At 48.6% G+C, this 22,979-nt stretch overlaps 1 protein-coding gene across 1 annotated transcript in view; it reads right to left on the reverse strand.

Moving 5' to 3' along the window:
• The window catches only part of Stard8 (StAR related lipid transfer domain containing 8), a 74,898-nt gene extending 52,390 nt beyond the window's left edge, over window positions 1–22,508 (reverse strand). The window contains exons 1-2 of the mRNA XM_020185006.2: window positions 22,305–22,508; window positions 7,491–7,524 (exon numbers count right to left, since the gene is read on the reverse strand). Of these exons, the coding sequence (XP_020040595.2) occupies window positions 7,491–7,524; window positions 22,305–22,349 (79 nt within the window). The 5' untranslated portion in view covers window positions 22,350–22,508. The remainder of the gene's footprint in view (window positions 1–7,490; window positions 7,525–22,304) is intronic.
• Between the last annotated feature and the right edge of the window lie 471 nt (window positions 22,509–22,979).

Consider the following 22,979-nt stretch of genomic DNA (forward strand, 5'->3'; position numbering starts at 1 on the left):
TCTTTAGCCTTTGTTTCCTGTCCATTGGGGGACAGTTTGGGGAGGTAGTCAGGACTGTGAGAAATGATTTGAAGATCCAGGACTAGTCACTGTGCGGAGGGACAGATTCTGGGGAGGACACTGTGGATGAGTGGGGGACTTGGGTTCTGGTCTCAGTTTTGTCACAATTGGCTGTATGTTGTGCAATCACTCACTCTCTTTGAGTTTCAGGTTCAGCAACTTCAGTGAGAGCATTCGTCTATGTAAGTTATAAGGTCCCTTCCACCTCAGACTTTGGAAAATCCTGAATGTCAGCAGTCACAGGAAAGAAGGAATATTACTCTCAAGAAATTTCAAGGGGTGAAAATAGGAGCACTAGGTATGTTGTTGTAAGGCCAATTCTGGATTAATATAAAGAAGAACTTTCATTAGGCACGGTGGCATACACCTGTAATCCCAGCAGTTGGGAGGCTGAGGCAGGAGGATCAAGAGTTTGAGGCCAGTCTGGGATATACAGATACACTGTCCCCCAAAAAAGAGAAGAAGAAAGAAGAATTTGGTGACATAAACTTGTTTTCAACCTATATTCATGCACTTAATAACAACATAAGGAAGATAAAGAAACCCATGAGATTATAAGGCTTCTAAATTGCACTTAAAGTGGTAAAATATTGTTGAAAAATACACTGTGAAACTTAAATATGAGCCTGGTGTGGTGGCACATGCCTATAATCCTGGCACTTGGGAACCTGAGAGAGGAGGATCGAAAATTTGAGTTCAGCCTGGCCTACATAGCAAGACCCTGTCTTCTTAAAGGTGGAAGAGGAAGAGAGGAGGATGAGGTGGAGGAGAAGAAGAACCTTCAACTGAGCGTAGAATGAAAAAGGATGCTTCGCTATACCTGAAGAGTTTGGTTAGAGCCCACACGACCAGGGAGCAGGACTGGCATAAAAGGAGCCAGTTAGCAATTAAGTACTAAACTTAAGTGTGATCTCCAACATTTATTTTTATGTGACAGAATCCAGTCTCCAAATGAAATCTTCATTTCATTTGGTGGTCTTCCGGACCATCAGAATGTAAACTAGATTTGGAGGAGTGAAGCAGGCATGAGATATCCTTCAGCTTGTCCTCTCATGTCCCCCAAGGAATTTCTGGGGATTCTGGGGCTCCTCCACACTTGGTTTGCAAAGCACTGTTAACATGGTCCTTCAGTATCCTTCCTGCCTTGAAATGTAGGGCAACCTTGAGGTTTTGAGGGTTTTGTGGAAATGTATTTTACGTGGGTCTGCACCATTGTCTGGAACCACTGGGCCTTCAAGGCCCTGTCTTGTGACATTTTATCATCTGGAGGCAGCAGAGGGGCTCTGTGTCTATGTGTAATAGCTAGCTCAGAGCTGAAATGATAGGGAAGAAAGTCTGCTGAGAGGAAGAATTTGTCAACCTGATTACCAGTAGTTCTATTGCTAGGCCATCAAAAATAAAAGACAGTTCTTGGCAGGTTCATTGTCAATGTGAGGCCCTGTGCTTGTTCTGGGAATACAGAGGTCAGGCAGATGTACCACTGGACAAGAGCTCATGGTCTATAGAAGAGACAAGAAAGAAAAGAAGCCAATGCAAGACAGCATGATGTGTTATAATAGAGATGCAGATGCAATGGGAAGAGAGCTGAGAAAGAGGGCTGGCAAGGCCAGTGACAGTCCAATACGAGGAGGGTTCATCATGTCCAGGAAATGGTAAGTTGTCCCATGGGGCTCAGAAATGTGGGAATGTGGTGGGAGATGAAGCAAGAAAGCAAGGTCATTTAAGTTGTAAATGATTTTGTGAAAGACCTTGAATGCCAATGCAAAGAAGTTGGACTTTGGCCAAAGGTAAGGAACAATCAAAGATTTTTGTGCCTGCCCAGTTAAAGTCTTTTTTTTTTTTGCAGTACTGGGGCTTGAACTCAGGGCCCACACCTCGAGCAACTCCACCAGCCCTTTCTGTGAAGGTTTTTTCTGAGATAGGGTCTCTGGAACTATTTGCCTGGGCTGGCTTCAAACCATGATCCTCCTGATCTCTGCCTCCTGAGTAGCTAGGATTACAGGCATGAGCCACGGATGCCCAGCTTAAACTCTTTTTAAAGAGAGAACTCTGGTGGCAATATGGAGGGTGAACTGAGACAGAAAGCATAGTGGCAGGGTGACCAGTTAGGAAAGCAGTAGCCACCATCCATGCCAAGGCTGCTATGGGCCTGGATAGAGGGCCGTGCCAAAGGTAACAGAGGAAGAGCAGATTTAGGAAGCAGTACAAAGAGGTCTCATGGCCATGATTTGGTTACTGAATAACAGCAAGTGAGAAAGATGGAGGAGTCCAGGTGGCTCCCATGATTTTTGTTTAAGTGACTGTGAGGATGATGGTGACTAACCAAGAAAGAGCGTCCTGGGGTTGGAGAAAGTTTCCAGAGGAATAATGAAAATGATGACCTTCAGTGTTACGTGTGAAGGATTCAAAGGACCTTCTGGGGTGAAAGCGTCCAATAGCATTTCCCAGGTCCTTCTCAGTGCCAGTGGTCCACCTGCAGTTCCCATTCCCTCTCTATCCCCTGATCTGGATTGGCTCAGGCTGGAAAATGGCCAATGACACTGTGCCTCAGTACGTTTGTCCAACCCGCAGCTGTAAGCCTGGGTGGACTCTGCTTTACATTCCTGAAAACAGGAACTGGGGACCTGCCTTCCCAGCCCCTTTGGCCCCTTTGGACCCCTTAAGCTCTTCCACAGTCCTGGGAACCCTTCCTCCATCCCAAAGAACATCTTGAAATTGCCCTTTCCACTGACCCTACCCTCGCCTCTCAGTCTGACTTCTGGGGAGGGGCAGGGGATGATAGGGACTCAAAATGCAGATGCTCTTGGGGCCTTCTAGTTCAATCTTCTCATTTTTTTGGACAATGAAACTAAGGCCCAGGGAGGGGAGGCATCTAAGTTAAGGTCACAGAAGGAGTTAATGGCAGAGATGAGAGTAGCTGCTAGGTCTCTCAAAGCCCTGTGTTATTGCCTGGGTTGAATTCACAGTAGATTATGGTTGAAAGATTTTTTGTCTCAAATAATAATCAATTCCAGATACCCCTTAACTAAGTAGATCTTTATACTATTCAAAGTTGCTGGGTAAACTAGCTGTCAACTGTTAGATAAGCCATGCCATGCAAATGTTCTTTATAAAACAGCAAATGTTAAACAACCAGATTTATCAAGAATTAGTTCCAACAATGCTTTAATCGTTTTCAAATACAGGAAGTGGATTGAATGATGGCGATGATGGTAAGCTTCACATGCTTAGAGTTGAGTCTGCTGCCCTCCTGAGCCTTGGAAGTGACACCCAATAGCATCTTAAATGAAAGTATTTAAACAAACAAATTTGTTTCTGTTTTCTATTTTCTACCTTTTCAATAGGCTTTCCCACTCCTCAGAGTTGGGGAGGGCGTGGTCTGGGGTGACTGATGGATGGAGTCTGGTGCAAGGCTGAGCCTGCAGCCAGACTGGAGCCAGTTGGGTTGGAAGCAGGGGCTCTTGTTACAGGCAAGCTATTACCCCCCAGGTCGCCTCAGCCACTTCAGTGGGAGCCTGGAGAGAAGCCCTGCATGGCTCTGGGCAACAAAAGGAGCTTTGTGCCCTGGGAGCCAGGGGCCCCAGAGAGAGTTTGGTGGAGGGTGATGAGAGGAAAGGCAACCAGTCCCCTCACCTCTGCGAACTGCTGGGCAGGGGTGCTAATGGCATCCACAAAACTGTGCGGTCGGTAAGCCAAGAAGTCATTGAATTTCAGAGCAGCATACCCTTAGAGGCCCTTTAGAGCAAATTATTCATTTTATAGTTGGGGACACTGAGGCCCAGAGAGGGGAAGGGGAAGGCCCAAGATCACACAGCCTGCAAATGGCAGAGCCAAAACTAGAAGAGAGAGCTTCTGTTTTCCCCATTCAAAAGTACTCACTTCAGTACCTGAAACGCCATGTTGAACTGGGGGTTTATTTGCAGGAAGTAGGTTTCCTCTTAGGCTCCAGAATCTATATCCATCTTAGGGACAATTCATGCTCCAGAAATAGTGTGGCTGGGGGTGTGGTTCAAGTGGTAGAGCCTAGCAAACACAAGGCCCAGAGTTCAAACCCCAGTATCATCCCCCTCTCTCCCCAAAAAAGAAAGAAATGAGAAAAGAAACACAGTGTGAGACCTTGGAAGAAGTGTGAGGTGACACATGGCCTGAAAGCCTGAGTGTGGAGTGAGTCCCCAAGGCTTGAACCTCCTCCTGATCTGCTGGCTCCTATTACAACTGGTTCTGTATTTTCCAGTGTTAGGTTTATATTGGCATGAGAGGTTTGGGATGGTACATTGAATTATAGTGGACATATATTTAATTTATTACATAAGGGAAAATGTAATTAGAACCTCAAAACCTAATCTCATAAGTATTATTGCTTAGGGTGAGGTTGTTGCTTAAAATAGGGTTCATTCAACAAAAAATTGAGTACATAATGGCACAGGATAAAGTGAGGGCAAAAATTCTGAAGTTGCTTCAGCAATAAGTGAATTTTGGGAAACACTATGCTATTGGATCCTCAGATGGACTAGAACAGGGTGCTCAAGATCATCCAGGTCATCCTCCCGGGCTGGAGCAACGCCACATGAGTTGAGACCAATTGGATGCTCTCCTAAAGACAGCACCAAGGGGTCCCATGAACTCCTGCCAAGGTTTCCTTGGCCCATGGGACCACTAGGACAAAAGTAGGACCATGTCAGGGAAATCTTTGGTTGGTTCATCCTAACAGGAAGGAGATTATATGTGCAAATGATATGCAACTGTCAGCTTTGAGTCAGTGTCTCTAAAAAGTCCCTAGTTGGTCCTCTCCTCCATCACTTCTGTTCTGCTCTGGTGACACTCAGGAGCACAGCATGCAAGGACACACAGTGTGCAGATAGCAAGGCTGAGGTTCAGAGAGGGGAAGGCGCTTACTGAGGATCATTTCACCAGGAGTAGCACAGTCAAGACTGGGCCCCAAACAAGTGCTGATTCCACCGTCCTCACTTCCTTCCCCAAATTCCTGCCCCACCACAACCCCACCAGGCAATCTTGTCAAGCAAGGCTCACTTTCTTCAGACCTAAACTCGTGGAGAGCCTAAGAGGCTGGTAACGTTCATTCCATGCAGTAAGCCCTATTTTATTATTGTAGACACAGGTCCAGAGAGAAGTGACCTGCCTGGGCTCCCACAATGAATCTGTAATGAAATTTGGGCTACAATCCAGGTGCCCTGATTCCATAATTTCTCATAATTTCTGCCAGATTGTCCTTGACTCGTCCTCAGACAATGTGCTCATGTTTGCCTTTAAACAGACGTTTTTGAACTTGAACCTAAAGAATTACCAGGAAATTACCAGTCCCATCTCACCTTCATGGATGGCAACCACTTCTGCCTGGCCCCACCACCCTAAAAGGTGCTCCTCTGTCCTGAGTAAGCCATGGGCCACTCAGCCACGTGGTGCCCACCTTCCCTGGGTTCAGCACTGGCTTCTCAGCCTGGCACAGACATTCTGACGAGACAACTCGGCAGCTGTGAGTGCATTCGTCTGGGAGCAGGGGGTCCACTATTTCAGGGCCTGAGGGGTTTCTTTTTAGCCTCAGCAGCTGGTGTCTCTGAAATGGAGAAGTTTGTCCTTCCCCAGCAGCCCACAGACCTCGTGCCTCCAGAGGTCTCTGGTGCAGAGCAGGAACTGCACTCAGCAAGAAGCCCTGGAGTGGTGGAGGGGGGACAGGGGCGTGTTGGAGAAGCAGATGTATGCTGCCATATGCTGATCGAAGCAGTGTTCCTACTTCAAAATAGGTGCCCTCTCATCTGCCGTCATGGCAATGCAAATAAATACCCCACCCTGCCAGTTCTTCTTTTTCACTAGCCACTACCCAAGAGTACAGGGTCCTAATGTGGAAAAGTCCTTGGGGAGTCCCTAGATCCCTTCTCTGCCTCCTGGCAAGACTGCACACAAACCAGCTCCAACTACTCTGCAAGGTCCTTAGGAATGAGGCTGCCTCTTCCAATACCTTCCCAAGATGCCTCACCCAGGCCCTCAGCATATCACTCTAGCCTCTCTGTTTCAGTGACCCCCAGCCCTAGCTGCTACCTAGGAGCTCTGCTCATTCAAGTTGTGAGCTCATCCTGATGAAAGAGTGGAGCCAGTGGGATGGCTGGGGCCAGGTAGCAGCAGAAGAATGGCTTGAATGAACTCAGCAAAGCCTGGCCTGTGTATGCCATGAGCTCCAGCTCTGAAAGCAAACCCTTTTCTGGCCCAGATCCTTCTTTCTCTTCCTTCCCAAAGCACTCATCCCTATCTGGACCGCTGCAGACTCCTCAGCAGAGGAAAGCTGCCTGCAGAGTGCCGCTCAGGTGTGCGCATCAAGGAGGACACCAGGGGGCAGAAGGCAAACAGCAGTCAGGCTCAAAGAAACTTGCTAGAGAACAAAAGGAAGCAATTGGTTCTTTTGTTTTGTTTTGTTTTGTTTTTTTCTTGGCAGTACTGGAGTTCACACTCAGGGCTTTGCTCTTGCTAGACAGGTGCTCTACCACTTGAGCCATGCCTCCAGTCCCTCTTTTGTTCTGGTTAGTTTGGACATGGGGGTCTCATGTTTTGCCCAGGTCAACCTAGAATGTCATCCTCCTATTTTACACTTCCCGACATAGCTGAGATGACAGGCACACTCAAACCATAGTTTGAGATGGGGTTTTGAGAACTTTTTTTTTCGGTACTGGGACTGAACTCAGGGACTACCCCTTGAGCCACTCCACCAACCCCTTTTTTGTGATGGGTTTTTTTGAGATAGCGTCTTGTGAACTATTTGCCTGGGCTGGCTTCAAACCTCAATCCCGACCTCTGCCTCCTGAGTAGCTAGGATTACAGGCATGAACCACCAGCGCCCGACTTGTCTTGGGAACTTTTTTCCAGGCTAGCCTGAAAGTGATCCTCCCGATCTCAACCTCTCAAGTAGCTAGGATTACAGGCATGAGCCACCGCCTGGCAAGGAAGGAATTGTTTCACCTTGAGAATACTGTGTCCCCTTAGTCTCATTAGCCATGAAGCTACTTCTTCTTGGAAGCCTCCCAGATAAAGCAAGTGCTGGGAATGTCAAGGACACTGGACCCCAAATGCCAAGTCTCCTTCCTTCCCTCTCCACTTACCTGTTCCTCTTTCCTGATGTACACACCACCCCACATGCTTCCCAGTGTGAAGAAGGCATTTGAGAACAGCACATGGGTGGCTGCCACGAGCTGAGAGCTCTGGGGAGATATCCTCCCCTGGCTCAAAGGCAAGAGCCAAACTTCCAGCAGAGAAATGAAGAGCCCACAAACCAAAAGGCAGGGCTGGAGGAGCCAGGCCAGGCCCAGGAAGGTGACAGCCACTGGCCCCATTGTGGACCCATCAGCTGGTCCATGAGGACCGCTGAGCAGTTCGTTTCATGAGCATTTGTGAGCCGCGCGTGCCACTCCTCGTGCACTTACCAGCATTCTTCCTCACTTGCAGCAGTGGAAAGCACTGTAAAGGAAACAGAAAATAAGTCATGGCATTATAGAAGTGCAATGTGGAGACTGAAAGGGCTCTTTAAAATCAGCAAGCTGCTGCGCATGGTGGCTCACACTTGTAATCCCAACTACTCAGGAGGTAGATTGAGAGGATTGCGGTCGAGGCCAGTCCTGGGCAAAAAACCACAAAACCCTACCCCTAAAATAACTAAAGCAAATAAAGGGCTGGGGGCATGGCTCAAGTGGTGGACTGACTGCCTAGCAAGCATAAGGTCCTAAGTTCAAGCTCCAATACCACCAAAAAAAAATCAGCAAGTTCTATCTACCCATTTTTCAGAAGGACACATCGAGGCCCACGGAAAAGAAAAATGAAGGAGAAAATGAAGCCTAGAATCCCAAAGTCCTGACTGTCCACTCCACACTACTTCCTCCTACCTCACTGGCTAATTCCTCTACTTCATTTCCCTCTTACAAAATGGAGAGTACTCCCAGGTTAGAAGACTGGGGACAGTTTGCACAGTTCACAGAATTTTTCCAATGTCCGACAATAAAGATGATCAAAGAACCAGTCAATATGTATGTGACATTACTATCCTTGTATAGCTTTGGCCAGGCTAGAAGCAAGGTGTGTTGGTAGAAATGGAAATCTTTATAATTGGAAACCCCAAGTTCAGGGCCACCTTCCTCTATATGTAACATTGGACATCATCCATAACCTCTTGAAGCTCAGTTTCTGCACCCATAAGACTAGGAGAATAAAATTTTTTTTTGTGGTACAGGGGTTTGAACTCAGGGCCTACACCTTGAGCCACTCCATCAGTTCTTTTGTGTGATGGGTTTTTTTTTTTTTTTTGAGATAGGGTGTCTCAAACTATTTGCCTGGGCTGGCTTTGAACCTCGATCCTCCTGATCTCTGTCTCCTGAGAAGCTAGGATTACAGGCATGAGCCACCGGTGCCAGGCTAAGAGAATAAAAATCTAGACCTCACAGGCTTTATGAGAAATTAATGTATCTGAAAGTACTTTCTAAAAGCACAAAGCACATTGCAAATGCACTCAACAATTATTTAGGGAGCATCAATGCCTTACTCTGCTAAATGCTAAGGTTATAACAGTGATCTGAATGAATAAGGTCCTCATAGAACCAAAATCCTAGTGGGAAGTGACAATCAATAACAAAGAACTAGGGAAATCCCAGACATCACAAGAACTAAGATAGAGAGATTAAAAAAAAAAAAAAACAGGAGGAGATAGAGGGTGACTAGGAAGGTGGCCACAGGAGGTCTCTCAGAGGAGCTGAACTTTGAGTAGAGGTCTGAATGTCAGGAAGGATCCAGCAACGTGAAGATCTAGATGCAGAACATTCCAGGCAGAAGTTGAGAAAAGAGAGAAGCAAGAGCTGAAATGCACAGGGTTTCAAAAACCAGGGTGAGGATTTGGGCTTCGATTGAAATCCCAGTAGGGAGCCATTGGTGATGCACAGCAGCAGAATTCGAAGATCTGCTTTCCACCCTAACAGAATCCTGCGGGCTGCTGGCTGGGGTGTGGACTACAGAGCTAGACTGAAAGCAGGGAGATGTGTCAGGAAGCAATGGCAGGAGCTTGGGCTAAAATGGTGATAAAGATGCTAAGTCCATAGTTAAGAAGGAAAGAAACAAGGAAGGGTACTTCTCAGAGATAGAAGGATCTTCTTGCCTATTCTCCTGCCCTAACAGAGCCAATCCCTAAATTAACCCAAAGGTTATCAGAAAGGACTTTTCAGAGCCTGTGCCCTATCTCTTACCCTTAGACAATGACTGCCACAACCGGTGCAGACACTTGAACACAATGATTCCTAATCCTAAGAAGATTTGCCTTAGATCATCCTAGAATGACAAAGGTCAGGTCTATCCTTGAAGACCACACTTTGTCCACAGGAAAAAGGATGCCTTCCCCGACACTCGTGTTCTTTAGCGGGGTCTTTGAGGGATGTTAATGTGAGAGAGAAAACTCTACAATAAGATAAGCATGACCAGAGAGGGACAGATAAGAAAGTCCCCTACAAAGCTACAAAGTGGAACTATAACTAAGCAGGTCAACAGAATTCTCAGTGGTCGACAAAAGAAGAGAAAAAAAGAGAAATGGTGATGGGGTAGAAGAGGAGGAGAAAATAGGCATCTGTGATGTCTTCAAAGTGACCGCTCATCAGGAAATGAACTGATAATTGGGACAGACTACTACTCTGAAGTCCTGCTCTAGTTATATGAATTCCCCTCTTCTCCCATCCTACCAGCCCACTCCATCATGATTATGACAGAATTAGGCCTACTTCAAAAGATAACTGGGGCCTGACGCCAGTGGTTCACACCTATAATCCTAGCTACCCAGAATGCTGAGGTTGGGAGGACCAAGGTTTGAGGCCAGCCCAGGCAAATAGTTCTTGAGACTTCATCTCCAAAAAAAACAGAGCAAAATGGACTGGAGGCGTGGCTCAAGTGGAACAGCACCTGCTTAGCGAGTGTAAAGTCCTGAGTTCAAACCCTAGCCCCCCCACACACACCCACACCCACACAAAAAAAGGGAACTAGGCCTTAAATTAATACGGGGATTTATAGGTTACAAATGAGTGATCTTGGGCTGGTGGAGTAGCTCAAGCAGTAAAGTGCCTGCTTTGCAAGCATGATTCCCTGAGTTCAAACCCCAGTCCCACCAAAACCAAACAAACAAAAAAATGACTGAGCTTCTTTGGCTGTCACAATCATACTACAAGACTAGGTTTTATTATCCTCACATGAGGAAAGCAAGGCCCAGAGAAGTGAAATGACTTACCCAGGGCAACACAGCTAGCAAATGTCAGCATTAAGTCTGTACTTGAGGCCTGTGAGGCTCCTGATTTTATTGCGTTTGACTCTTTTTTCTTTGGGTTGCAGGACAGCTTAAGTTGGGCCAGGACCATGACTCCCATTCTACTTTTGACCTTGATCTTGATGCTTTTTGTTAGCTGAAAGCCTTTCAGGGGAAGATGAGGAATGAATGCTTACACCCTAGAGTTATGCTGCAGAGTCTCCTGGCTCTCCTCAACCCAGGAGGCAGAAGTGCAGCAACTACAAGACAGTCACCCTGGACCCCTGGACGAAGGCCAGCACTAGCAGTGACATCTTCCCGTCCAGTGAGTCATTCCCTCACAGCATCTCCATCCCTTTGCTCACTCACTCACTCACTGGGTGCCTCCTTGGCCCCGTGCTGTGCCAGGCACTCGGGGGTCGACACAAATCACTTTTTCGTTTTGTTTTCTTGAGACGGGGTCTCACTATGTAGCCCAGGATGACCTGGAACTCGTGATCCAATTACAAGTGTGCTGCACCCACCAGGCCCTGCTAGAATTGAGACAAATCAGACCGGCTCCCTGCCGTTGAGGAACTCACAGCTAGGTGGGGAAGTTGTCACATGCACAAATTATCACAACTCATTAGGTGCTCTTGGAAAACACAGAGTCTTGGGGACTGAGTAGAGGGAGTAGGGGTCCATTGTCATGAGGACCTGCATGAAGGAAGCAGCGTGTGGAACAAATCTCATAGGGTGAGTGGTTGACCATCAGGCAGACAAGGGGACCAAGAGTAGGACAGGCAGAGGAGTGTCAAAGAGGGTGCTTTAAGGAACCGAGTATAGTCTGGCTGGAGAGCAGAAAGCTTGGACTTTACCTAGAGCCCAGTGAAGAGCCGCTGAAAGGGTCTGAAGAAGGAAGTAACAGAGTCACGTTTCAGAATGTTACTCTGGCTGGTGGAGTGGCTCAAGTGGTAGAGCGCCTGCTTAGCAAGTGTGAGGCCCTGAGTTCAAACTCCAATACTGCCAAAAATAAAAAATCTCCAGAATGTTACTGTGGCTGTGAAGCAAAGCATGGATTAGGACTGGGCAGGAGGCTTAGGTAAATCAGAGGCAGGGGCCAGAGCAGTGGTCAGGTTCTGGGATAGGCAGTGGTCTTTGGGGATAGGAAGGAGAGTGTTAATATATGGACTATTCATACGGTTAGAGGCAAAGTAAATGATAGGGTGCAGGGTAAGACTGAAGTCCTGGCCAGGTGCCAGTGCTCACGCCTAAATTCAGGAAGCTCACAGTTCCAAGCTGGCCCAGGCAAATAGTTTGCAATTCCCTAGCTCTAAAATAGCCAACACAAGAAAAGGCTGGCAGAGTGGCTCAAGCAGTAGAGAGCCTGCCTTGCAAGTGTGAAGCCCTGAGTTCAAACCCCAGTACCACCAAGACTGAGAGAGAGAGAGAAAGTCCTAGACGACTCCAAGGTTTTTGGCCTGGCACCTGGGTGGACACTAGGGCTGTTAACTGGAACCAGGAATGGAGGAAAAAGTGGTTCTGGGTTATGGGAGGAAAATCTTCCTGTCGCAGTGAATCTTGCCTTGGACCAGGTGAGAACATCTCAACGGGGTCTGGGAGCATCTGCCCAGAGAAGGCCACTAGGCACTGGGATAGACCTGCGGATACAAAGATGCACAGAGGCTGTCTGTGGGAGAGACCTGTGGTCTAGTGGAAGACGGAGTGGCCAGACAGGAAAAGCTGATGAGTTTTTGAGAGAAGACGAGAAACATGTTGAAAGCAAAAAAATAAAATAAAAGTCAAAAGTGGGATAAAGTCAGGCACCAGTGACTCACACCTGTAATCCTAATCACTCAGGAAGTAGAAATCAGGAGAATCCCAGTTCGAAGCCAGCCCAGGCAAATAGTTTGAGAGACCCTATCGCGGAAAAACCCATTACAAAAAAGGGCCGGGGGAGTGGTTCAAGTGATGGAGTGCCTGCCTAGCAAGTGTAAAAGCCTTGAGTTCAAATCCCAGTACCACCACCACCACCACAATAAAAAAAAAGCAGATAAAAGAAGAAAGATGGTTGCTGGGTGGGATGTAGGGAAGTTTGAGAGGGGTCATTCAGATATAGGCTGCAAAGGCTACTGACAGGCTCAATTCAGACCCAGGGAGTCCTCAGCCTTGTGTGGCTGAGACCAAGCTCATTCTCCCTAGCATCCTTTCTGGATGCCCACAGACTCTTTGACCAGTCCTTGCCCTGCTGAGGGAAGACCTGGAAAGTCATCTTTTCTTTTCCTTGCCTGATTTCTCTGCTGTACCCCCCAACTTTGCTGTCCCCTACCTTCAGTCACCCCTGGTCAACCCTGTGCCATAGACCCAGGCCTAGGGCCACAGTCATGAGAGCACGTTCCTCACATTCCAGCCTCCCCCAGGCTTCTCAGCTGGGCCACACAGAGCCCTATTCACAGCCTGGCCCTCTTCCCTCTACAGTGGGCTCTCACCGCCCCCAGGTCCTGCCGAGCTTTTGCCAGCACAGACTATGGGCACTGTGGAAAGCAGGCTTCCCTGGCCTCTCTGAAACCGACTCCTCCGTCTCTTGGGGTCTCTTAGCTAGAAGGTGGGTACCACCAGTTTGGCCCCTCATACGTGCATGAGTGCGTACATATTCAGGCACACAGTAAGCCCTCTTTTGGCTAGGCCTAGAACAGGAGCTGTATTGAGACAGGATGTTACTGGACATAGGGCTTGCTGAAACACAGTCTGGATCCTTGAGCTCACAGTCCAGCATGGAGCCAGATAGGTACATGGGAAGGTATGTAAGCTGAGGCTGGATTGAGCTTGCTACCAGGTCCAACATTGAAGCATTTTTGTCATGGTGCCACTTTTAAACCCGTGCCAATAGCTTAGGAGCTTGTGCTCATGTTCAAGGTGCAGTGTCCACTGGTGGTGGGGTGCTTGTAGCCCTGGACGATTCCAGTCTCTTCCCTGGAAAGGGCAGAGGAGAGCTGGTTTAGAGAAGGCCTGACTGACAGGCATCCTGAACTTAACCCTGCCCCTTTGACCAATTCTTTGCTAGGCCCCAGACTTGGTGCCTGTAATGATAGGTGCGTCACTGGCAATTCTTATCCTTCCATCAGAAGGACGAGGATGAGAGACAATTCCAGCTGGGAAAGAACAATGCAGAAATGTCTTCTAGAAGGTTTTTGTAGAACTCAGAGTCTGGGATAGCCTTTTGAGAAATCCCCCAGAGGAACTATCTCCTGTCCCCTCACTGAGGGTGCCAGCAGTCCCACACCAGCTTGGAGAGTGTCGGCCTCTCAGAAGGACCAAGTCTCCATTTCTACCCACTGGGATTACTGTGGTCTAGTACCTACTCGTCTACCCAGCAAAAGGGACCTGACTGGTAGCCTCAGGAACACTGATCATTTATGTTACTCACCACCACCACCATGCACACACAGAAATTCCTACTGCCTTGGGCTCTTTCCCCTCAATTCCCTCTCCCACCAGTCCAGACAGGGCCTCCTTCTCCATTTCCCACCCTCACTCCTCACTTGGCCCCAGGGCTGCTTCAGGCCTTGCTCCTTGCCTTCTGTCCCTGCACCACTCTTAAATCCTCCTCAACTGTCCTCCCCGCCTCCACAGCAGGCCAAGGGCTGGCCTGGGAGGAGCATGTATAAGCAGCTGCAACCCCCAGGGTTCCCTGGATAATCTCAGGAATGTCACATCCCAAAGACTTGACTTTCCCACCAGCCAACAGGGACCCTCCTTCCTGCCCAGAGCTTGGGACTCTTTCCAGGAGGGGGCCTTAAAGGGGTGCCTGTAAGGACTGGAGGGGAGAGACACAGTGCTTCCAGTGTGATATGGAGCCTCTTTTTCAGACCCTGAACTAGTCTGACCAGGGTTGGGAGTAGAGGTGGGAACAAGAGAAATAGGGGAATTACCCAAACAACTCACTTCCTTAGCACTCAGGGCCGTAACGTCAGTGTTTGCTTATGTCTTTTTACTTCCAAGACATGCCTCAGTTTTAAGCTTTCCTCTGCCAGGTGAGGAAGGGAATGGCAGGTAAAAACTTTCCTTATTTATGAAACAAGGAGACTGGGGGTCCAAGTCACGGGCCTAGAGTCACCTGGACTAATCAATCCACCACCTTCCCATTCTACTCATGTTTGCTGAGCACCTACCATGTGGCAGGCTTTTTTACATATTGGAATCAATTAGGAAGTAGGGAATATTCTGTCCATGTTGTAGATAAGGAAACTGAGAGACGCAGACTCAGAAAATGTGAAGAGGCTGAGGAGCATGGGCCAGCTACTCCTTTCATCATGCCACACTCTTTCCTTCAGCTCCCAGAGGCAGACCAACCCAGGGCAGAAGAAAGGCCAGGGAAGGTGAGCCCATTCCTAAGTGCACGACTTCCTTGCTTCTGCATGCTAGCAGGCCCAGCCTTGGAACTGCCCGCTGGCCTGGACTCTAAGGTCCCTGGCAATGGCAGCAGGGCTCAGGGGTTGGCCAGAGGGATAGGGTGGAGGAGCTACCTTCCCCCACCCTTCTGTGAAACCTCTGACCCTAAATCCCAGCACAGTCCATCTGAGCTGCTGCTCCTTGTTATTGTTACTGGTGACTTGGAAATGCGGACCAGGCTCTGGCTCCCAGAGCTTCCCAGGCCTCCAGCTGTTCTCAGGCCCTAGGGGCTGCTGGGAGGACCAGCCTGGGCTCCCCTCCTTCCTCCCCAGGGACCTGGAGTGGAAATCGCTGACATTTTGGGAACAGTAACTTTTTTTTCATTTGGCCTTAAAGTTCAGGGATGTATATGTGAAATACAATGAGATTGGATTCCTTCAGAGCTGGAAGGACACAAAGATAACTAGTCCAATCCTGCTACTAGGCTGAGCCCAAGATTTGGCCCAAGACTTCAATGTCACAGGAATTTCCTGGACTCCAGTGTGGTCTTCCCTCTGCCTTGAGGACGAGGCCAGTAGTAGATAGACTAACACTGTCAACTGGTTGGATGAACACTCTCCTGTACTGAAAGTTTCTGGCCTGAATCAAATGTGCCCATGGACAGGGTCCTTGGGAGTGGTGCCAATGAAAGCCTCCTTTACGTGCACCAGACAGCAAGCTCCCAGCAGTCGGAGGCCTATGGCTATTTTCTTCTTCATTGTCTCTCTCCTTGGGGCCTAACAGTGCCTGATGAAGAGGAGGCCCTGAATAAATATTCCTTGGTTGAACTGAGTGAAGGAATGAATTGCTTAAGGCTAAGGAAACTCTTCCATTTCATTCAAGATAGCAACACAAAAGCATGTTGATGGTCTTTGCCATCACTTCCTTAGATCCTCCTCACTATAGCCTCGTGAAAGCAGAAATTATAATTATGCCAGGGGACAAACAAGAAACATGGCTAATGCCACTTCTTAAAGAGCTTAGAAGTAGTAACTCATTTAAGCCTCACACGCTATCAGGTGGTTGCTATTGTTGTCTGCATTTTATGGAGCAAGAAAGTGAGGTTCAGAGGGGTGAAGTAACTTTCTGAAGGTCACACAGCTAGCAAGTTGTGGCTCAGAAAGGATTGATTCTGTGCCTTCTTGTTCTAGATACCTGTTCTTTCCACTGTGTCAAGAACACCAAGGTTGAACTCACACAGAAATTTTGAAGCCTCAAGCTCAGGGTGTAGCTCAGCGGTAGAGTACTAGCCTAGCATGTGCGAGGCCCTAGGTTCCATTCCCAGTGCTGCCTAAAAACTTTCAGAGCCTCTCATTCTGCCCCCTCTTCCTATCACCTTTCACACTCAACCCTTACACGCAGGCAAATCTCTTTCCTGACTCCAACCTTACTGTCCCGGTTGAAGTTTCCTGTTCTTTTCCTTCATAGACTGACTCTTCAGATTCGGATTCACGTGCCAGGCATTTCCCTGGCAGTTCCATTAAGGAGAGGTGACTGGCACGGGCACGCTCAGCTTCCATGTGGCAGAGATGATATCTCGCTGGCTCTGTTCCCTAGTGCTCTTTATGCTACGCCCAGCTACCTTCCATTGTGAACCGAGGAAGTCCTAGACAGCTTCGCGGATCACCCAGAAAGTGACTCATACCTCGCTTGAACTCCATCTGTGCCAATAACTTCCCACAACCTGTCCTCTTGCCTCACAGATACATGATGTATGCACGCACCTAGGCAACTTACAATTACCCATGCAGGGACAACTCACAGTGTGGTTATTCACACGTCTTGAGAGCCAGTTCCCATCACTCAGCTGACACAATAGCTGGCTGGGCTCAGAGCTCTGCACAGAAAGCCTCGAGGGTGAAGCCTCCTTCGTTGGGACGCAGGGCCTTGCCCTGCCACTGCTAAGTGGTTTTCCCATGACCACTTGAGAGCCTGTGTCATCACTTTTTTCATTGGTCTGGTAATTGAGAGGTGGCTGTTTATGTGCACCTGGGGTATACACCACCACTTCCACATGCAGACACACACACGTTTACTTCAGACTGTTGCTGAGCCAGCAGCAGTGTCCTGAAATGAAGCGGACTACCTGAGGAGATGGTGAACTCCACATCATTGGAGGTGGGCCCGTGTGTGGCAATTTGCTGTGATGTGGTGGAGAATGCTCCCAGCTGGGCACTGTCATCCTAGCTACTCAAGAGGCAGAGATCAGGAGGATCGCGGTTTGAAGCCAGCCTAAGCAAATAGTTAAGACCCTATCTCAAAAAAACAAAATCACAAAATAGGACTGGTGGAGTGGCTCAAGTGTAGAGTGTCTGCTTAGCAAGTGTGAGGCTCTGAGCTCAAACCCTAGTACCATTAGAAAAAAAATAGAGGACACTCCTATGTGGAATGCGGAGATGACATCCAGAAGTCTCTAAGGTCCCTTCCCAGCTCTGAGAGTTTGCATACACTCATGTGCACTCCTCAATTCCCCACACTCCCCTGCCCCTCTACAACCAATACCTACTGCATGCAGAGGACTGGGGCTGTAGCTCAGTGGTAAAGCAAATGCTTAGCATGCATGAGGCCTTGGGTTCAAATCCCCAGCATCCAAAAAAGCTGATATTTATGAGACGCACTTTATGTGGTAGCTTGGTCTGGCTTGGGTGACAAGGGCAAAGGAATGGAAAAGTAGGGTCATCCTGGAAGCTGGGAGTGGAACTGCTGAATCACCCAGTCATTGTTGCACTTATACCCCATATCTTGCTAGGCGGGGTCCCAGCAGACTGGGAAGCTACAAGCTGGCCTGGGGGCAGAGAGGGTTTAGGGTGTGAGCAAGTAGTGTAAGGAGGGTGTACATCCACCTCACGCGCATGTGCGTGCATAGAATTCAGGTCTGCAGGGGAGAGGGAGATAGCCTGACTTCATGTGAATAGGTGCCTGGGCATCCACATGGAAGTACTTCTGTGACAGTGTTCGCAGGAGAGGGTGCTTGGGGACATGTAGCTGGGTACACTCAGGAGAGCCCTTATGCACATATGCTCTCCCATGCATGACCTAAGTACATGAGTAGTGACTGGAGAAAGGCATGGTGGCTGTGTTGGATCACAACTGGGTACCGAGTCTTCCTAGTTTACAAGGTACTTTTCTGTTCATGAGTTGCTTCAACTCCCATAGAAGCCTTGTGGGCAGGTAAGACAGGGCTGGTATCACATATATGTATGTGTGCATGTGTGTGTGGCATGTGTACAGATGGCCCACCTAGTATTTTGCCAGAGACAAGTTGTGTTTGGATTCTGTCACAGCACAAGTAGGGAGATTACAGAGTATTACACATTGCCATATTGAATCTGGCTGTGTCCCAACTGCCTTCCTGTGACCTTGGGCACATCTCTTCCTTCTCTGGGGAAGAGCTCCTCAGTTGCCTCATGAGTCATTGGAGGGTGGGATAGATGACCTCTCAAGGCCTTTCCATCTCTGATACTGTGTGAATTATCTACCTACGTTGTAAGTCAGAGGAACTGAGGGACAATGGGGAGATTTGAGCCTCTCGAAGTCATCGAGAGGTCATAGCTAGAGATGGAGCTCTAGTGGGAGCTCCATCTGGATAGGAACAGATATGTCCTGGGCTTTCATTCTGTGCACAACATGCGGCTAGACACTGGAAGGGAACAAAAGGTCACATCAAAGAATCAAAGAAATAATGGTGTGTGTGTGTGTGTGTGTGTGTGTGTGTGTGTGTGTGTGTACGAGAGAGAGAGAGAGAGAGAGAGAGAGAGAGAGAGAGAGAGAGAGAGAGAGAGTCATGTGTCCCAATGTGTCTCTTCGCTTCCTAGACCCTGGAGGGGTCAAAGCAGACTGAGGGGCAGTTGTGGCAAAGGAGTGGACAAGACCTAAGACCCTAACTCTGCAGTTTCCAAATATGGAATAAACCTTGTTCTTCTCTTTGGTGCCCCATACACCGTTGAGAAATCTGCTTTCTGCAAGTCATGTGTACTAACCACCCACTCTATGGCAAGCATGTGAAACACACAACCTGGTTGAGTTCTCATGGCCTTTCTGTGAGGATGCACTGCCTAGCATCCTTCTGGGAGCGAGGAAACTGAGGCTCAGAGAGGTTGTGTTCAAAGGCACACGGCTAGTATGTGCGCATGTGCATGGGAGGCAGGACTTAAACCCAAGTTTTTCTGCTTCCCTCCACCTCATATCTCTTTAGCTGACAGACAGCCCTTTGGAGTTGGAGAGGGGGCTCAATTTCCCCATCAGGACCACAGGTGTGGAATGAGATGATCTGAGAAGGTGCTTTTAGTGAGGGCAGCCTCTCCACAGCCACACCATTCCCCTCAGGCAGTTTTCCCCAGCCACTGTGACTGCTCAGAGAGAGTAGGTGGCTCAGAGCAACCCTTGGCCTTGACTGGGCTGACCAGCCCAGTGCACCTGCCTTGATAACTGGGACCTTAAAACAGCAACATTGGAAAAGGGGGGTTGAGACCTAAGCAGGGCATGGTGGCTTACACCTGTAATCCCAACTCTTCATGAGGCAGAGATTGGAAGGATTGTGGTTTGAGGTCATCCAGGCAAAAAGTTAACATGACTCTATCTCAATCAATAAGCCAGGCTTGGTGGTATGTGCCTGTGGTCCCAGCTACATGGGAGGCATAGGTAGAAGGATCATGGTCTGGTCCAGGCCAGCCTGGCCAAAAGTGTGAGACCCTACATGAAAAATAACTAAAGCAAAAAAGGGCTTGGAGGTATGGCTCAAGTGGTAGAGTGCTTGCCTAGCAAGTGCAAGTCCCCAAGTTCAAACCCTAGTACCACCAAAAAATAAATTAATTAAATGAGGCCCAAGCATAAATAGGGTCTGGCAAGCTACCTCTTAGTCTGATATCCAACCGTGTATCAATTTGTGTCTGCTGAGATCACACACGACTACAGTGTGCACATGTGCCTTAGAGCTCTGTGCATTGCCACTGTATATCTGCATAATTTTGGTGGATGTGCCTGGATTTCTGCCTCTGTATCCCTGCATTTTTGTGGGGGGGAGGGTATGTAGCTGTGTGTGTGTGTGAGTCTACTTGCTTGTGTACATGTGCTGTGTGTGCATGTACATTCACATGTGTTTGTCTTTATGGGTGTGGGCACACTTGAATGGCATGCCCGTGCATATGTGTGTATCTGAGCTGCACAAAGGCATGTATATATCCTGTGTGTGGACATGCACATCTGTGACTGTGATGTGTGTGTCTTGTACCTGTGATGAAGCTCACCAACCTTCTCTTGGGACTCTCCTAGCCCAGTGGTTTTTAAGTGGCTGACACAGGTCAAGGGCGTTTGTTGGGCATCTGAGAACTTGGTCTATTGTGTGCAAATGGGATGGAAATTCATGCCAAGTCCCCAGAATAGTTAACTAGAGTAGTAGACAGGGTGCCTGTCAGGCCTCAAAGCTCAAAGGCATTTTCTATCCAGCTGTTCAGCACAATGTCCCTACCCTATCTCACTGCCAACGAAGTCACCTCCTTCCTCACCTCCACTGGGACCCTTCCACACTGTCCTCACCTGCTGCTGCCCCGTGCTCTCCCTAAAACCATCCATTTAATTATAGCCCCACTTTCCTGAAATCACACCCTCATATGCCAAAACTATAGCTTCCAGACTTTGGGACTTCACAGATAAAGAAAAACAATTTTTAAGCAGATAGCATGCCACAAACTTTTTTTAGTCTGCTGAGGGCAGACATTTTTAAAAATTCTCGCTCCTGTTTTGTAAAAGAAAGATCATTTGGGGCTGGTGGAGTGGCTCAAGTGGTAGAGCACCTGTCTAGCAAGTATGAGGTCCTCAGTTCAAACCCCAGTACCACAAAAAAAAAAAAAGATCATTTGAACCCCCACCCATGAAGGAAGGGCACAATTATCTCCAAATGAAGACTAGTTCTTTGAGTTGAATTAATTTAGCTTTATGAAAGCTGCACTAACATTATTAGCCTTTCTTTTCTCCCATTCTACTGCAGATGAGTTCTCATTCAGGATCCCTGCTAAGACAGGGTCAGGAGCCCATGGTCAATTCCAAAGCCTTTAGGAAGTGCCCTTGCACCTAAAGGTTTGGGCCTCTCTCCTCAAACCCCACACTTAAGCCACATCACAAATGAACCATTCTCCCAGCCCCCCACCACCCTACAACTGCCTGAAAAGTCTTGCTCATGCAGTTCCCTCTGCCAGGCATGCCTGGAATGCCCTACCCCCCCCACTTTGGGACTGATAGACTCTTCTCTTCCTTCCACCCTCAGGCTCAGCCCAAATGTGACCTCCTAGGAAACCTTTCCAAGTCGCTCCCTCCCAAGGCTTCCAGCCATTCCTTCATCCTATCTTAAAATCAGCCTAGTTGTCTCAAAGTCTTCCCACTGGGTTGCATTGCAAGCAGTCACATCATGCCAAAGAAGGTATGGACTTAGGAGTCCAGACCTCAACCTGCCTGCCACATCTGAGTGGCCTTGTAAATATTGTTTAACCACTCTGTGTCCTTTCCCCAGCTGTCAAAGCAGTAAAACCTTGAGTTGTGGTAAAGATTGCCCCCACAGTGAATGAATAGCCGGTGCCCAGGTCTAGTACCTAGCAGGTACTACATACATATTCGTGTCCTGGTGTTTGAGAGCAGAATCAGAACTTAATGGCATTTACTGACTGACTGAGTGACTGGCACAGTGCCTGGCATGGAGCAGGCACTTGGTAAATCTGTCACTTTTCTTCTCTCCTTTTTTGTTTGTTTGTTTTTGTTTGTTTTTTGAGACAGAGTCTCAATATGTATGCCTTGAACTCTCCACCCTCCACCTTCCTCCTCCTGCCTCAGCTGTTTTGTTTTTTGTTGTTTTGGGGGGGGTTGCAGTCTGGGGGTTGCAGTCTGGGGTTTGAACTCAGAGCCTTGTACTTGCTAGGCAGGTGCTCTACCACTTGAGCCACTCCACCAGCCCCCTACTGAGTACTGGAATTGCAGGTTTGAACCACCTTGCCAGCTCCCTGGCCCTTATCCCTCTTTTTGACAACAGAGGCCACATCTTTGTTTTTTGGGGGGTTGTGTGCGCGTGCTATTCCCATACTGCCTACCACACAATAGGTGCTTGGTATGTTGATGGAAATTAACAACGCTAATAACAAATACCACTATTGTGTGGACACTACACGCCAGGCATTATGCTAGAAATGTGACATACCTTAGCTCCTGTATTCACATACATTTAATATGTAAACAGTAACACTTGCCCCTGACTAAATAAAGCTAGTTTAACTGTCGTCTTAATTTTAAAACTAGAACACTGAGCCTCAGAGAGGTTGTGGCAAGACTTGGGAAGTGGCAGAGGCAAGTTTCATGAAAAGAGCCCACTAGCTTACTTATTTCCGTAGAAAGTGGTAGAAGATCACAGAGCTGATTAAGTGACAAACTTGAAACTTGAACCCATGCCTTTCTAGCTCCAAAATCATCAGGCGGCTCGGAAGCTGGTCAGGTCTGCCCTTTCCAGCCACCACTCCATGGTCCCAGCTGCCTGCTCCCCCGTGGACAGTGGGCTGGGCTGAGTTGGGTGGCTGCTTACCTTCACTTTCCTGAAGCAAGACCAGAAAACGTCCAGCAGAGGCATGGTGGGCGTGGGGAGTTGGTAGGACCCGGCAAGGCTCTGCTGGGCATGAGCCTCTCCCTCTCTGGAGACGAGGCTAGAGGGGACCGGGGGCTCGGCAAGAGCCAGCCCTGGCCCTGTGCTCCATCAGCCAGCACTGTGAGGGGAGAGGCGGAGAGCAGCAGCTGCTAGAGCTCAGTAGCCTTGACTGCAGGCCCCTCCCGAGGCCAGGCCGAGGCTGAGGGAGAGAAGAAGGGAGGGACGGAGGGAGAGAGGCTGGCTAAGGAGGAGGGACCAGGAGGCGGGTCACTGATTCAAACTCGGCACCGTTAACCAGTGGGCTGGGACTGAACAGTAATGCCAACTGAAATTCACTGAACATTACAGTTTTTCAGCCTGGGTATCCATGCTACCTCCTGGCTCCCACACCAATCCTGCCACCTGCAAGCTGGCACGCCTGCCAGTTTTGCCTCCTGGCTGATTAACACATCAGCTCTCTCTGGGGGCCTCCAGGTACAACCAAGGCCACACAAGGGCTATGGAAAGAGGGGCTATGGAAAGAGTGCCCAGGGAAAGGACTGAAGCGGGAGATCCTTCCGCCTGGGCAGGACTCAGAAGGTATGAAGGCAGTTGGTGGAAGGGGAAACTCCTCTC

This window comes from Castor canadensis, chromosome X (genome assembly GCF_047511655.1).
Source record: "Castor canadensis chromosome X, mCasCan1.hap1v2, whole genome shotgun sequence".
NCBI lineage: Eukaryota > Metazoa > Chordata > Mammalia > Rodentia > Castoridae > Castor > Castor canadensis.